This window comes from Pygoscelis adeliae, unplaced genomic scaffold (assembly GCF_000699105.1).
Source record: "Pygoscelis adeliae isolate BGI_AS28 unplaced genomic scaffold, ASM69910v1 Scaffold304, whole genome shotgun sequence".
Classification (NCBI taxonomy): Eukaryota; Metazoa; Chordata; class Aves; order Sphenisciformes; family Spheniscidae; genus Pygoscelis; species Pygoscelis adeliae.
In genome coordinates, this window is record NW_008824558.1 from 94217 (window position 1) to 109658 (window position 15442).

General features: G+C 38.4%; 1 protein-coding gene across 1 annotated transcript in view; it reads left to right on the forward strand.

Annotated features, from left to right (window-relative positions):
• The window catches only part of NUP210 (nucleoporin 210kDa), a 66973-nt gene that overhangs the window by 11768 nt on the left and 39763 nt on the right, over positions 1–15442 (forward strand). Inside the window, exons 4-12 of the mRNA XM_009322004.1 lie at positions 1382–1478; positions 3602–3752; positions 5525–5657; positions 6672–6830; positions 7310–7378; positions 7689–7795; positions 8862–9002; positions 10260–10397; positions 14657–14812. Of these exons, the coding sequence (XP_009320279.1) occupies positions 1382–1478; positions 3602–3752; positions 5525–5657; positions 6672–6830; positions 7310–7378; positions 7689–7795; positions 8862–9002; positions 10260–10397; positions 14657–14812 (1151 nt within the window). The remainder of the gene's footprint in view (positions 1–1381; positions 1479–3601; positions 3753–5524; positions 5658–6671; positions 6831–7309; positions 7379–7688; positions 7796–8861; positions 9003–10259; positions 10398–14656; positions 14813–15442) is intronic.

Genomic DNA, 15442 nt, shown 5'->3' on the forward strand with positions numbered 1-15442 from the left:
AGCCTGTATTGATACTGGGGGTTGCCCGTGATAGTTTGTCTTTGATGACCTGACTTTGCCTTCGTAATGAGGGACCCCAGCAGGAGCCAGGACACCCAGGCCCGATGGTGGTTCAGAGGCTGTAAGGATGGTTTCGTGCTTTTGCTAGCCGTTTGCTGTGGCACTGGCTGTGTCCAGGCAGAGCCCCTCTGTAGTGCTGCAATGTGCGTTTCTCCACTCGCCCTGTTGTTTTCAATTGGACCAAAACGGAAGAGTGTAATACAGTTTTGTAAAGCTAAAGCATGCATCGTTAAAGAAAGTTAGACTTGAATGCATGTTAAATAACCCAGTCTCAATCAATTTTAATTATATTGCCTTGTGTGTTTAGTTTTGTGTTTAAAATCTGATTTATTTGGGATTTGGAACTAACTGCAGTAAGTTGTATAGAAATAGGAGAAACGGTGTAGGCTTTGAGTTGCATTATTTTTTCTCAAAATGTTTTTGTGGCTTAAAAATGTCATAAACCTTTAAGGCTGAGAATTTGAGAATAAATTTGCTTTGATTCTTACTTTATTAATATAGATATGAATGTCAAAGGGAAGAACACAAATGAAAATTTATTTTTAAATATAGTAAATACTTGGATTTCTTTTCCATATTTATTTGTCCCGGTGGACACTGCAATTCAGAGCAAGACTCATCTTGAAGATTATAAGATGTTTCAGAACAGCAGACCGTTACGCTTAAATGTAATCATGATAAATCTTTGCTTTCAGTCTGTTTATTTCATTTTGTTCCTTTTTAACATTTGCAATTTCTCCTGTTCTAGTGGTTCACAGTTTTGTAGGAAAAAGGTGCTTAGTTTGAGGTCTTTGAGTGAAGACTTATTCCTGTTATGGGTAAATCATGGTTGTGTTCAAAAACAAAACTATATATGTGAAAAGTGCAGTTCATCAGTGCTGTGACCAAATGGTATCTCAGATCTACATGTTTCAAAATGAAAGATTGTTTAGCAGGTTTTTTGGTGTCCTGCTAATATCCAAGAAATAATAAGGTTTTTGTGGTCAAAGGGGGAAGGAGGTGGCAGGTGCCAAGGATCTCCTAGGGGCTGACAAGTGGAGGACAGGTGGTGACACCTGCACCTATCCAGTGGGCTTTGTGAAAAACGTAGTGACATAACGGTGTTGCAAAATGTCAACAGAAAAGCCAGTTGACAAAATTATCTTGAATTTGCCAAAGTCAGTAAAACAAGATAGATTGTTATTTTCAGTATTTAGTTTAAAATTCCTCTTTTAGGGATAAGATGAAGAAATTTCCTAGGAGAAAAAGTCATAGTTTGTGTTCCAGGAAGACTCTATGCTTGTTACTTGTTTTTGTTTTAATCTGATCATTTGATTTATAGGAAACACTTTCAGCACATTGGCAGGGTTAGTCTTTGACTGGACAATAGTAAAAGACACAGAGGCCGATGGCTTCTCAGATTCCCACAATGCATTACGGTAAGTTCATTTACTTTGTTCTTAAAAGTCTCGTCTCCATTAAGTTTGATGTGTATAAATATTTCCTCACCTTTAGGCAGTTTACTGGACTGTTTAGTTTACTAAAAGAATGCTCATGGGTCAGTTGTTTCAGGGGTTTTTTAAGTGCCTACTCAACAGCCTGGGGACTCTCATCCCTGTTTAATTTAACAACTGGTAGCGTTAATGAGCAGCCCAGGTAGTTCTAATCCAACAACTAGAAATAAATAGATGCAGTTGTTGATCTTCCTGAAACATCCTGTGCAAAGGAAAGATTTATCAGAGACTGTTATTTTGGGATTTCAGCAGGGATTTTTTTTTTTCCCCCCTCCTATATTTGTCACAAGACTATCTTTAGCCTCTGTTATGGTGGTGTTTGTTTTGTTTTTTTTAAAATTTTATTAAGCATGTGCACTGTGTAGTTTTACAGTGGTGACTTAATTGTCCTGTTCTTCAGCGGCTTCAAACAGAAATTTGAGTTTCCATCCTTATTAAACTAACCAGAATTGAAAGCTACTTAGTAGTACCTTGTATGGGATATTTTTCAAGTTGGACTCCAAGAGTTTTGTCTTTGCGCTGACACCAACTGGTGTCAACACACCAGGATCCTGTTATCTAGCAGCGTTATGCTAGTATTCATCGTATTATATGCCATGGTGGATCTTGACTTTGCTCAACATGAATGTTGGTAGAAAAAACGCCTGCGTGATATACGTGAATTTGACCAGACTGCAAACACATGAAACATGTTTTTTTTCTCACAAAACAGTTTACAGACACTTCTTCAGTACAGCTTTAGTCAAAACTTCCCTAACATATAGTAAGCTTGTAAGATGAAATAGATGCAAACTCATGCACTGTAGGCTTCAGTTACTTCAGAAATCAGGTTCCAGCAAAATGTAGGTAGATTGCGGGACATGATGTAGGAAACTATACCTTCCTTTAAAGAACCTGGCTTTATTCATGTGATGATTCTATGACTGGAATGTGGGGAAACAAGTTCTCTTAGAGAGCAGAATGGTTAACAGTTAACTTCCATCCTCAAACCTATATTCCAAATACATTGGAAATGGGGTGGGAGTAGCAAACAAGACTCTTTGCTACTGGGTAAACACAAACTCCAATTTTGCAGCCTTAGAGAAACAAACACGCAGCATTACCTGAGGAAAGCCTGGTAAGCCCATAATAAGCTTGAAGCTGCAGGGATGGGTGTATGGCCCCTACCTACAGCGAGAGGCAGACAGTGTGCTAATTGTTCAGTGGGACTTATGCTCCAAGTCCTAGTCCGTACTGAGCTTTTTGTTTCAGTATAAGTATTTGCTAGAGATGTGACTTTAACCAAACTAGTAGTGATATATCCTCTGCTGTTAGCACAGCTATGATAATAGAAAAATGTTCTAATGGTGTTACAGCTTTGGAAAATAAATTAAAAACTGTCATAAATACGTTAATATTCATAACTGTTCTCAATATGGCTTTACTGATTTTTACGGTGAGAGTGCGCATAAAGCCAAACGGATCATGTGCGTACAGAAGCTGGCAACCTTTAAAACATGGTCCTCTTTCAACTTCTGTCCTGTTGTTTACCCATACACGGCAAATTCCTTTCCTCTCTGTTGTCACATCCCATTGAAATTTCTAACAGTTACTAGAAGTATTCTGCTTGTAGATTTTTTTCCATAGTCATTTATTAAATGCGTGCTAACTTCTTCATATAGGTCAAAGTTATGTTCTGGTTTGTTAAGCTGTTGCTTTGATAAACATAAGCTTTGGGTCTTTCACATCAGTTGTTCCACAATAATCTAGAGTGTTTTTGAGGTCTACACCTACTGTAAAAACTGGAGGGATCATTATAGGCAGCATGTGCAGTCTTCTGATATGTCTTTAAAGCCCACAAACAAGCTTCAAACAAACTTTTATCTGTCACAGAAATTAGCTGCAGATATCTTCAAGAATGAGTAAAATTTGGATATCTGGTCCCAGGCAGACATCTTAAATTTGCTTAAAACATGGACATAGCTGGGAATATATGGTGGTGGTGTTTCTCTGTGCGTTTACAAAGATTGGTTAACAATTTTCTATTCACTTTTCGGTTCACCTTTCAGTATACTCAAGTTCTTAGAATCTACTTATATTCCACCTGCCTATATATCAGAGATGGAAAAAGTTGCCAAGCAAGGAGATACCATTTTGGTGTCTGGAATGAAAACAGGGAGTTCTAAATTAAAAGCAAGAATACAGGAAAGCGTCTATAAGGTAAGAAACTTGCATTCACCTTTTTTTTTTTATTATTTAGTCTTATAGTCCCACATTACAGGAGTACTGTAAGTTTGCCCTGCCGTATCGTTCCCATTGTTGATAACAGTGCTGCATCTCTGTCTTACTGGATCGACTCTGTAGCCTGTATCACAGAAGATGACCGTGCTAGTCTTCATCACCCTGGAAGGGTTGGAGTTCGATGCAGTTACCTCGGTGCAGTTACCTAACCCAGGACGGTGCGTGTGCCAGAGATCATTTCTAAACCTAACTCTCTGACAAAAGGCCCTGCGGCAGAGGAGTACACTTCAAATACTTCTGTGCGATTTTCTTATTCCTGATACTCATTCATATTGTACACATAACTAGAATCATGCTGGATAGGGCATTGGCCTTTTAGCTCTTTTGAAAAATAAACAGCTAGAACACTTTAGGTCTTTCTTTCAATAAATAAATAGCTAGAACAAGGATTGCTATATTGAATATACCTTTATTTCCTGTTGTGCTTGAAATGAGTGTCATATGAATACTTTGTTAGTATCTAATTCTACCTCATTAGATTCTGGTCTCCAAGGAAGGGTTTTGGGATCGAAATGTCAATGCTACAAGGGTGTTAAACTGCAGTATTGGCGATCTTCCCAGCTGTTAGGTAGATCCATGCTGTTTCTTTCTGTATAACTTGTGGTGACCGAGTTTTTCATTTAACTCTGGTAGCTGAGTTGTTTTTTCTCTTAATAGAATTTACAAGCACCTGAGAGAGTTTTTGTGCGTTATCGCTTACAGGAATACTTGGCATTGTGCTAGTTATCATCTTAATACCGCACCTTAAAAAAAGCCGTGTATAAAATGATGGGGTCTTTCTGAAGTTCATCTCGTATCTGCAGTCTGGTTTTGCAGATTTGTGTTACTACATGTTGTACCTAATGTGTTTGCTTAAAGCAGAATTGCCTTGGACTATCTAACCCATACCTGTAAAAAGTGTTCTATGAAAATATTATCTAAATGTAGGTAATACTAGTAATGTGGCACAAATAATAGTTCACGTTAAGAATTCTATTTTTGTTACAGTTCTACCTTTGATAATTGTGCTGAATATAGTTGCTCTACATTATATCGGTCTGACTTTTTTTTTTCTTGAATGCTTGTAGCTTGTTTAGTTTTCTGGTTTAATATTTTTCTGAATTAGTTTTGAGCTGATACTGTAAGTGAAATTGAAATAATATTGTTCCGTTTGCAATTTTTTTATGGCTTTCTGGTTAGTAGTACCTTTAAATTTTTCACTGCTGCCAGACTGCACGTTTTCAGTGAACATCCCTCGAACAACTGTAATAGAATTTATATAATTATCTGTTGTATTCCTAATTTAATAGACCTATGAGTTTGATACAGATTCCTCAGAGAAGTTATAAAGGATATGTTGTGTGGAGGTACCGTGTTTTACAGTAGGGAAAACAAATCTCTAGATGTCTGAATAGTCACTGTGCATCTGTCGCAAGTTATTCTGTATTCTCCAGAAAACTGAACCAAAATTATGTCCATACAGACTTGATTTTTTTTAATTCAACCTTGCACAGTATGCACAGAGCTGATCTCGATGCCATTCATTGTCCTTTGCACTTTTCTGTTGTGACTAAGTTTGAGGTGGTAATAAAGAGCCAATTACAGCAAGTAATATTTTTCACTTATAGATTATAAGTTATTGCCGCATGGTCTGTTTCAAACAAATGAACTGCTTTAAATGTGGTTGCTTTTTCTTTCCCCTCAATCAATAGCATGTACAACCTGCAGAAGTCAGATTGCTTATTTTGGAAAACATCCTTTTAAATCCAGCATATGACATTTATCTTCTGGTAGGAACATCAATTCAGTACAGAGTTCAGAAAATAAGGCAAGGGAAGATTACAGGTTTGTCCTGGTTTTTTGGTTGGGTTTTTTTTTTAAACTGCTGAGAAATTTTTAATTGTGTTTAAACTGCATTGTTAATATTTAATACTGTTTTCCTAACTACATGATGATACAGCTGCTTAGTTTTTTCTCTCAAAAAAAATTGTGTCTATAAAGGATATGCTCTTGCAGATTTGTCAAGGACACGAAGGTAAGGGTAACATAGAATAGGAGCTAACGCTATCATTTTAGATGTACTCATTTATTTCACGTTGACTAAGAAACTGTGTCTCACTTTCTTAGTTAAATCAAATTTAGGTTAGCAATTTTTCTAATGTAAAATGTTTTCTTGACAAATGGATTTGCTCCATTTCTACAAGTGTGGGTTAGCTGGCTTTATGTCCATTTAAAGGTGTGGAAGTTTGTAACTGCATCTGTTGCTTACAAGGAGCCTGTGCTGGTAATGACTTTTTCCTCTTCTCCCTTCTTTTTTTCCTCTTCTCCCTTCTTTTTTTCCTCTTCTCCCTCCTCTCTCCCCTTTTTCTCTCCCCCACTTTCCTCCTCTCTTCCCCCCTTTTTCCTCCTCTCTCTCCTCCCTCTCCCCCCTTCTCTCTCTCTCCCCTCTCTCTCCTCCCCTTTTTTTTTTTTTAAAGAAACTAAATAAGAAATGTTTTACTAGGCTAGTAAACTAGGCTTACTACATCAGCTAGTAGTGCAGAATGGAGCGGCAGAAATTGTCGGTAACTCATAGAGAATAATTTGACCACTTTTGAAGCTGTGAATGAATTAGATTCTAGGTCTAAACAGTGGGATGATATTAGTTGGGAATTACAGCTTCAAAGAAATTAAAGTTAGGCGAGAAGCTCATTTTGCGTGTGTGATGATATAATCGTAGAAATGCTATTTCTACAAGACATTAAAAATACTGATTTAATGTGTGCACTAGGCATCAGTAAAAATTAAACAGCAATAATGAGCAGCATCCAAACACTGACACATTTGTTTTTATTGTTTCATATGTTGTTTTATGTACAGAATTAGTGATGCCGTCTGATCAGTATGAACTGCAGCTACAGAACAACGTACTTGGTCCTGAGGGAGATCTGTCTTGGCCGGTTGCCGAGTTGGACCAGGCAACATCAGTTGTAACTGCATTGCAGCAGGGACAAACTAACCTCATACTTGGGCACAAGAGTATCCTTCCTAGGTGATGCTTTTCCATCTGGATCTTCGTGGCAGGAGACAAACTTTCCACCCTTTGCAGCACAAAAAGATAAAATTATCCATATTTGTACCAGTAGTCTTGAAAATCAGGAGCACCTGATGGAGCCATAGAAAGCAGCACTGCTGTGAATTCAGTCTCAGCAGAGCTGCCTGATGCCTTGAAATGTTCTGAGAAATTAGGTTGGCAAAAGATCAATTAAATCATGTCTGTTCCCCTCAGTCAATGTGGAAATGTGATGGGGCTTTATTTAATTTTTATATTTAGAGCATTATATTCTCTAGTGGGATCTCTCTAAAATGCTCACTATCTTTCAGGATAGTGGGGATAACATTTATTTTCCGTGTACAATTAGCTTTAAATATCCAAAGACGCACAAGGAGCCCCAGGAACAAGCTGATCTTTACTTGACTTTTGTCAAAACTTTTCTGTTCCTTTACTGAGACTTCAGGTATTCGCATGCAAGGCGTTTCCAGACTACCAAACAGCACTATCTATGTTGTAAATCCTGGGTATTTAGGTTGGTATTGGCTACAATTTTCCTGATTGCTTAATATAATTTCTTGCCTTGTTTTTGTGTTGGTGTTTTTCTGTGTGTATATACATGCTTCCATTTCACATATTACTTTTCATAGAAAAGTAATTTTGTTCATAAAAGTAGCTCAATGTGAAATAGGTTCAGTACTAAGCATTTATTTATTTTCTTTCACCTCTGTATTCAGCAACAATGAAGGTGCATCTTCAGAGTGTGGGCACCAGAAGCAAAATGCTTATATCCGTTACGTAAAGAGGCCGTTGATTTGTGCTGTTCAATATTTCCTGTTTTGTAGGATTTACAGTCCATCCAGGTGACAGATGGGTCCTAGAAACAGGCAGACTTTATGAAATTACAATTGAAGTGTATGATAAATCGAGCAACAAGGTGTATTTATCTGATGTAAGTGAAATGTTGATATACTTCTGAGTGTCTGTCTCCTAAATCCTGGCTTTCTTTGAAATTAGTTGAGCAGTCTCTTATTTACGTTGAGTTAGGACATATCAAAGCATGTTGTTTCTTGCCTTTTCCTTTTTTCTCTTTATTTTGTAGTTTTGGGTTTTTTAAAATAAAGCACTCTGGGTGATTCATGTGAAAGTGCCCATTGGAATCTAAGTGCTGTAGAAAAACTGGAAGAAGTTGGACAATGCACTTCAAACATGTAGCGCAGGCATTGCACTGCAAATTGCAAACTGGTGTAACTGCTGGAGAGCAGTACTAATATGGTACTTCATCTCATCAATCCCCCCTAAATATAACATTATCAAGCCTAGAGGCAATCTTTCCTAGTAAAGAATGAGGTGTAAGGTAGGCTTATAACACTCTTGGGGAGCTACCTGTTTCCTTTTAGTTGATTATGGGAAAAGCTTAGATGATTAGCTAGCATTAAAACACTTCACTGGTAGTTAAATAAGATGAATTCTAGGTACTAGGTACCAAATATACATTGCTTTTAAAAAAAAATAAAGAAAACAAGATTTGAATAGTTCATTTGCAAGTAGAAAAATTTTATTAAATTCTTGCTTTTCAGAATATCGAGTTTCTGTGTGTATTTGCACTTATTTGCTTCCTGAGATATTTCAGCTAGATCTCAGAAAAAAATGTGCTATTGGGGCAGTATATTTGCATGTTCTTCCCCTTTTGTGTTTAAGAATGACAACATTAAGAAATTATTGTAAAATATGAATTATTTAGTGGTATAAATATTGGTACTTTTCATGTTAAACTACATGTTGCTGATAATTTAAAGTAAATATTTTCTGTGGAGTTAATGCTGTGTCTAAAAGATACAATCTTGTTGAAAGACTGAAACTTTCATAGGGAAAGTTCTTATTCAGTTTCAGATAAGTTTCTTTGAACTGTTATTAAACAATTGTTTTCTCATTTATTCACTAGTATGTTTATGGCTGCCTGTACAGTATTAATGTCAGTTACCTGTGGCAATATCTATTTCATGTTCTGATTTTAGAATATCAGAATTAATACGAAGCTGTCCAAAGAATATTTTGAGGTGCTGAAGTCATCTCTGAATGGATCATATCATTATGTGAAAGCGATAAAGAAGGGTCAGACCATTATCGATGCTGCACTGACATCAGTAGTAGATCAGGTATGTTTTTATAATAACTCTTCTGCTTTGCTGGTAGGCCTAAAAATGATATACTTGTGCAGTAGTGACTTAATAGTGACATAGTAAAAGGAAGCCTAAGAATTACATGGGTCTAAGCCGTCTTTGTTTAAACAGATTAAGAACCACATTCTAAAATCCTTACTTCAGGAAAACTGTCAATTAAGTCAACAGAGGATTTGCTTAAATAAAGACTGTGGGATTTTGCTACTGAGTGTGTGGCAAACACCTGTTAAACTAGTGGTGCACAGCACTGATTTCTTTTTTCATGGCAGATACTTATGTGGGCCCATATCGTATCCTTGTGCTGGTGCAAAGGTTCTCACATTCTATGAGTGAATTTTACAATTTATTGTGGTAGGATCATCAGTGTCATACCCTGGCCTTGTTCTGCATTCAGTTACATTTGGAAAGTTTTCTGTCATTTGGTAAGTGATGTTAAATGCTGGAATGAAAATCTGCCAAATGTATCAGCCTGCAAATTTCTTCAAATTAATACTCGTTAACTTTCTGCTAGTTGGACAGGCTGCTGAATGTATGGCTAACTAGGGCACGTGGTGTGAAAGTGATTTGCTTTTGCTTGAAACTTGGAAAAATTCAACACCTCAACCCATTTGCTGTGAAATCGTTGTAGTGATTCCTTGAGTAGGATTTAGTAGATCCTTGTATATGATAAGCCATGCTCATTCTCTGTGTCAGAGAGGTACTCTTGAATGAAATGTTAACTGAGAGCTGTTAAAGTTTTCTGTCAGAACTCCAGTAAGAAACAGTATGTTGTGCCAGAGGGTTATGACATTACAATTACAGCAAAGTTGTAAAGGACAGTATTTTGGGATGGGTTGAGGAATGGGTCTTTTAGGCTGAGTTTCGTCTTCACCTGCTGCAAAGTAGAATGAGCAAAGAGTAAATGCAGGTGTGGAGTTACTGAATTAGTTCTCCAGATGAGGTCTCAAAAACCAGGAGTAGTGAAAGAGTCTATTTCTTATTGCTGTTTGCCTTTTAAATTAATGTGGGCACCTGTATCTCCGTAGTAACATTACTCATTTAATACAAGAGCACACTTTGCTGCGATGAGCTGACTATTTGCTCACAAGTAACGCTGTTCCTAAGTGACCCTAAATAGTTGCTTTCCTTTCTCTCCGAGATGTTTTCAACAACTTGTCTCTATATAAGGACTAAACATTATTCCTAGGAAGTACTATGGTGTTATTTATAATACTGTGCTGTTGCTTTCTGTAGGATGGAGGTGTTCACACGTTATCAGTTCCAGTGCGAAACCAGCAAGATGTTGAAATATATGTTCCTATAGTTCTTTCACCCAGCATTTTGACGTTTCCTTGGCAGCCAAAAGCAGGAGTCTACCAATACACTATACAGGTATGCCAAAGAAGTATCTAAATGCAGGAAGTATTGCTCAAGCAGGCACAGTAAGGCCTGTAACCACTTATATAGAGTTGACTTTGGATACTTCAGGCACAATGATTTCCAAAACTTTATTTGGAGGGATTTTGTTGGATGTTAGTTGCAGGATTTAATGTGTAGTTAGTTAAAAAAGAGCACACAAAAAACCAACATACAAAAAAACCCCACTGACTTTTACCTCTTGTCTTTCATTCACTTCCTCTCTCCTTCATGAATGCACCACACACATACACGCAGAGTGGTTTGAAATTACCGAAAACATCCTAGGTACAAAGCTTAGTAGTAATATTTGAGGCTACAATTTACTGTAAAGGGATGGAAGTGTGGGAGTATGAATCGGAGCGTGAGGTGACTGCAAAAAGGGCATGACAAGATCAATGAGCAGCGCCCCATCAATCTTTGACATCAGTATCCTTCAGTCCCCACACATCCCATGCTTCTAATAAAAAGTTATAGGGAGGCAAAGGCCACAGTTTCATTTACAGTATGCCCTTCTAAAGGGACTTTCTTCTTACATTTTTTACACGTGTCTTTGCTCCCATGCTGCCAATCCTTCCATGCACTTCATGAAGCAAATGGCTTGTCTTCCAGTATAGAATCATAGAATCATTAAGGTTGGAAGAGACCTCCAAGATCATCGAGTCCAACCGTCAACCCAACACCACCATGCCCACTAAACCATGTCCCTAAGCGCCTCATCTACACGTATCAGAGTATAGTCTAACTGGAGAAAAGAACATTGTGCTTCCCCAGCCCGGACTCTCACCCCAGTACAATGATACCCAGATCCGGCACTTGAGTGTTTCATGTACAGTTCCTGCCTCTCCCTTTTAGTATGAAGTAGTGCTGAGTTTTGGGTCTGTCTTCAGGTAAACAGTATGCAAAAAGAGGCAGCGGGACCCATGGTGTCTGAAGTAAACAAATCAACCTCATAGGGATAAAATTGCATTCTCTAGTGTAAATCTGAAGTTAACGCCATTGAGTTTAGCGCTGTCATCTGTACCTTTAATTTTTGTGGGATTAGAGTTTGATTTAGTTCATGCTATACCTAACCACACCAGCAGAGTGTGGTAAAAATTCTTAGTACAAATATGCATTTTCGGTACTTCATCATAACTTCTGCTAGAGTTCCCAGTAGGGGGAAGTAAATGTGGTTTTCTGTTTCCCACATCTTTTACAGTTCTATTCTTGTCTCACCTTATCTTGCATATATCATCAAACATCTCACTAGAGAACATTCCTTCGTGTTACTCTAATAATCTGCATCAGTATTCTTACTTTACTGTGATTTCTTTTCATTAAAAACAAAAACTTTTTTAATAGAATCATAGAATGGTTTGGGTGGGAAGGGCCCTCTAAAGGTCATCTAGTCCAACCCCCCTGCCGTGGGCAGGGCCATCTTCAACTAGATCAGGTCGCTCAGAGCCCCGTCCAACCTGACCTGGAATGTTTCCAGGGATGGGGCATCCACCGCCTCTCGGGGCAACCTGGGCCAGTGTTTCACCACCCTCAGCGTAAAAAATGTCTTCCTTATGTCTAGCCTAAATCTACCCCCCTTTAGTTTAAAGCCATTCCCCCTTGTCCTGTCGCAACAGGCCCTGCTAAAAGGTTTGCCGCCATCTTTTTTATAAGCCCCCTCTAAGTACTGACAGGCTGCAATCAGGTCTCCCCGAAGCCTTCTCTTCTCTAGGCTGAACAACCCCAACTCTCTCAGCCTTTCTTCATAGGAGAGGTGTTCCATCCCCCTGATCATTTTTGTGACCCTCTTTTCTCCCAACATTTAAATTAGTTTTCATTTACTGAAACTGAGAACATTTTCCCAATCTGCCCATTCACCAATACTAGTGATTTTTTACAATAGCACACAGCTTGACTGTTGTTCCTGCCTGTAGATTAGTGTTTGCCTCCTACTCAATAGTTTTTGAGTCGGGCTATTTTAAATTGGTGAATGCACTTTTTCTGAAAATAAGTTGAAGGGGATTTTTGGATCTAGCCAAATTCTGTTTATAGCTAAAGTAAGTCCTTCCAGATGGTATCAGAATGACTTTTAAGTTTTACTTTGTCAGCTGTCTGGTTTTTTTGTTGTTTGGTTTGTTCATATTTGTGCTAACAAGATGGCTTCTGTTGCAAGTAAAAAAGGAAGGAAAAAAAAAGATGTTTCCTTCCTTCCATGCATTAGAGAAGTGAAGTGCCATCTTTGTGAAGTTAAGTATGCAGAGGTTATTTTTTCCTAGTGAGGGCATCACTGTCACTGGTTACAGTTTGTGGAGTGGAGTTCAGCTAACAGGCTGTGGGTAATGATTAGACCGAAACAGAAGCTGGTTTACCCTTTCTCTCCTCAGTGCAAACTGACTGCTAGAGAGAAAAATGTCATAATACATCTGGTTTGTATGGCAAAGAGGTGTGACTCCATAGAATTATTAAGAATTGGGTATTTCTATTTTATGTTTTCTGCTCATTTCCCTGTTTTAATTGAAAATATCTTTACAAAACATTCTGAATTTTACGTTCCTTAAACGTTTCTCGCCACATCCCATGCATCTCCTTCTGTCACACACTGTTACCTATTTATCCGTTTGTCTTTGTCCAGTGCTCTTTCTGTAATCAGGTTGTGCACATGCTCATGGGAAGGAAAAAGGGAAATTACTGTCCCTTTGATTTCCCACCCCCTGGTAGAAGTTATTAGCCAAGCTCCTGCATAATCTAGAGCTGCTTGTTTTCCACACTGTCCTAGACAAGATTTATCATCTTGTTCATTTTTACTTTAATTATGAAATGGGTTAGAGCAAATGCTGAGAAAGTTAAAGAAATTAAAACAATACATGTAAACAAAAAGATTGCTCCGACGTTCACCCTTGTTTTACTCTGATGGAACTTTGAAATTTGTTTTGGAGTATGAAAGGTGTTTTTTTTTTTTTTTCTTTAACTTGCTTTAAAATGCGTTATTCTTAGGATACCTTTCTGTACAGTATTTGTCTCAACAGACACTTCCATAGCTCACAATAATGATGTTTAAAACCTATACATTTTACAGCATTGTAATGATTATGTTTCTTCAATAACTGGTATTACACATGTAGGAGGACAATACTCTGCTTGTGTTGGCAAAGTGTTTTTTGGCCCTTCACTTTATAAAATATGATCCTGCAGCAGATACTACCCTGTCCTGGCTGCCAAGTACTCATATAGTGGGTATAATAATTTGTCTCTATTGATGTGGACCGTAATATCAGGTAACTAGTTCTTACCCTCTGTACAATAATTCCACTCACTTAAGCTCTTCTAATTGTGAAACAACCCTTCAAGAGCTGGGAGCTCTAGGAAAAGGGTGGGGTTTTCTTTTTTGTTGGTTTGCAGGTTTTTATGGGAATCTGCATGATAAATCTGAGCTTATAAGTTTGGCAGTTACTGACTCCTTCCCTGACAAGCCACTGTGGGAGTGTAGCCTGTACATTTCGCAGGCCCTCGCAGTGCTTGTGGCAAGAGTGGGCAGTTTCCATATGTGCCTATTGCTCATTCCGTGATTGATCAGTTGCTGGAGCAGCACATTTGTTGAATGGCTGCAGGTGGACGTGCTGATTTTCAGCATAAAAATAAAGAAGTAATGCCAAGAAGAGAGTGACTTTTTTTCTTTTTCTTTTTTTCCCCTCTTGCCTCATTCCCTCCCTGCCTCCCACTTCCTTTTCTCTTCCCTTTAGATCCCTTAACAATTCCCATTGAAAGAAGCTAGTAGGTACAGAGTGTCAGGTTAGCAGCTCTGAGACCCAAAATCAGCAATTTGGCTGTCAGCAACAGAGAAACAGTGGGGGTTTTTAGAAGTGCGATAATCCCACGTGCCAGGCCTCCGGTGTGCCGATTTGTGAAGTGCTCTGCTGACTCTAAGCATTATCAATCACTGGGAACTGAGAGCATCAGACTTCTGCAGCTGGGAGAGGGAGATTTGGGTTAGCAGCACGGGTGAGCACATAGGACATGTGCATGAAGAAAGCTGAAATTAAAATGAATGCAGGGTAGTAATCATCTCATCTCTTACTTCACCTTGCTTATTTCAAAGTTCTGAGGTGTAACTTTATTTGTATTTCCTCAGGAATAGCATTATCATTGCTCAGTGTGTCCCTGGTTTTCATGCAAGATATTCAAAGGCTTGACAGCTAAGAAACATGAGAACCATATACTTTACAAAATATTTGAAAGATTTTCTCTCTGTGTTCTAGGCTCATGGTGGAAGTGGCAATTTCAGCTGGTCCTATTCTAACCAGGCAGTTGCTACAGTGACGGTCAAAGGAGTAATGACAACTGGAAGTGATACTGGCGTCAGTGTTATTCAGGCAATTGATGTTCAGAACCCGCTGCATTATGGAGAAATGAAGGTAAAACTTTTCCCTGGTCACTCTTGAATATGGCTTTTGGAAACAGTGAAGAAGCTGAGAATGCCATAGGCATTCCCCTTTCCAAAATGTTCCCAAGAGGTTTCTCAACCTGCCACAGGGCAGGCAAAGGGATCAGTTTCAGAGTTTGTGCTTCTGGGGATTCAAGCTCTCTCCACTGCATTTAACTTTAATTCTGTTTTTGCCCCTTTCCGATTTCCTTGGCAAGTCTTTTTCCTTGTTGAAAGTTTTGAGTGCAAGAAGGAAATAGTAATGGCCTAGCCATCTAAGCAGACAAGCCAAACTAAAAATGCGTTCTGCAGGCTAAGAGTTGGGTGTTTTCCCTCAATATAAAAGGATGACAGATATCATAAAGATGCGCAAGGAAATTCCTGCCTGGAGAAGTGGCTGAAATGAATACAGTGCCACATAATGAATCTAGATACCAAAGCTGGCCAAGAAAAAATAATCTTTTAGGAAAATTAGGAGAAAATGGGAATGAAAAATATAGCTCCCGAGAGGGATTTTGCGGTCTCTGTGCAAATCATACCCTGTTCTTAGGATTTGGTCAGGGTGATCAGTGTGTGGTACAGAGTCAAGAAAATACAGGAATGGTATATATAATGGCCCCAC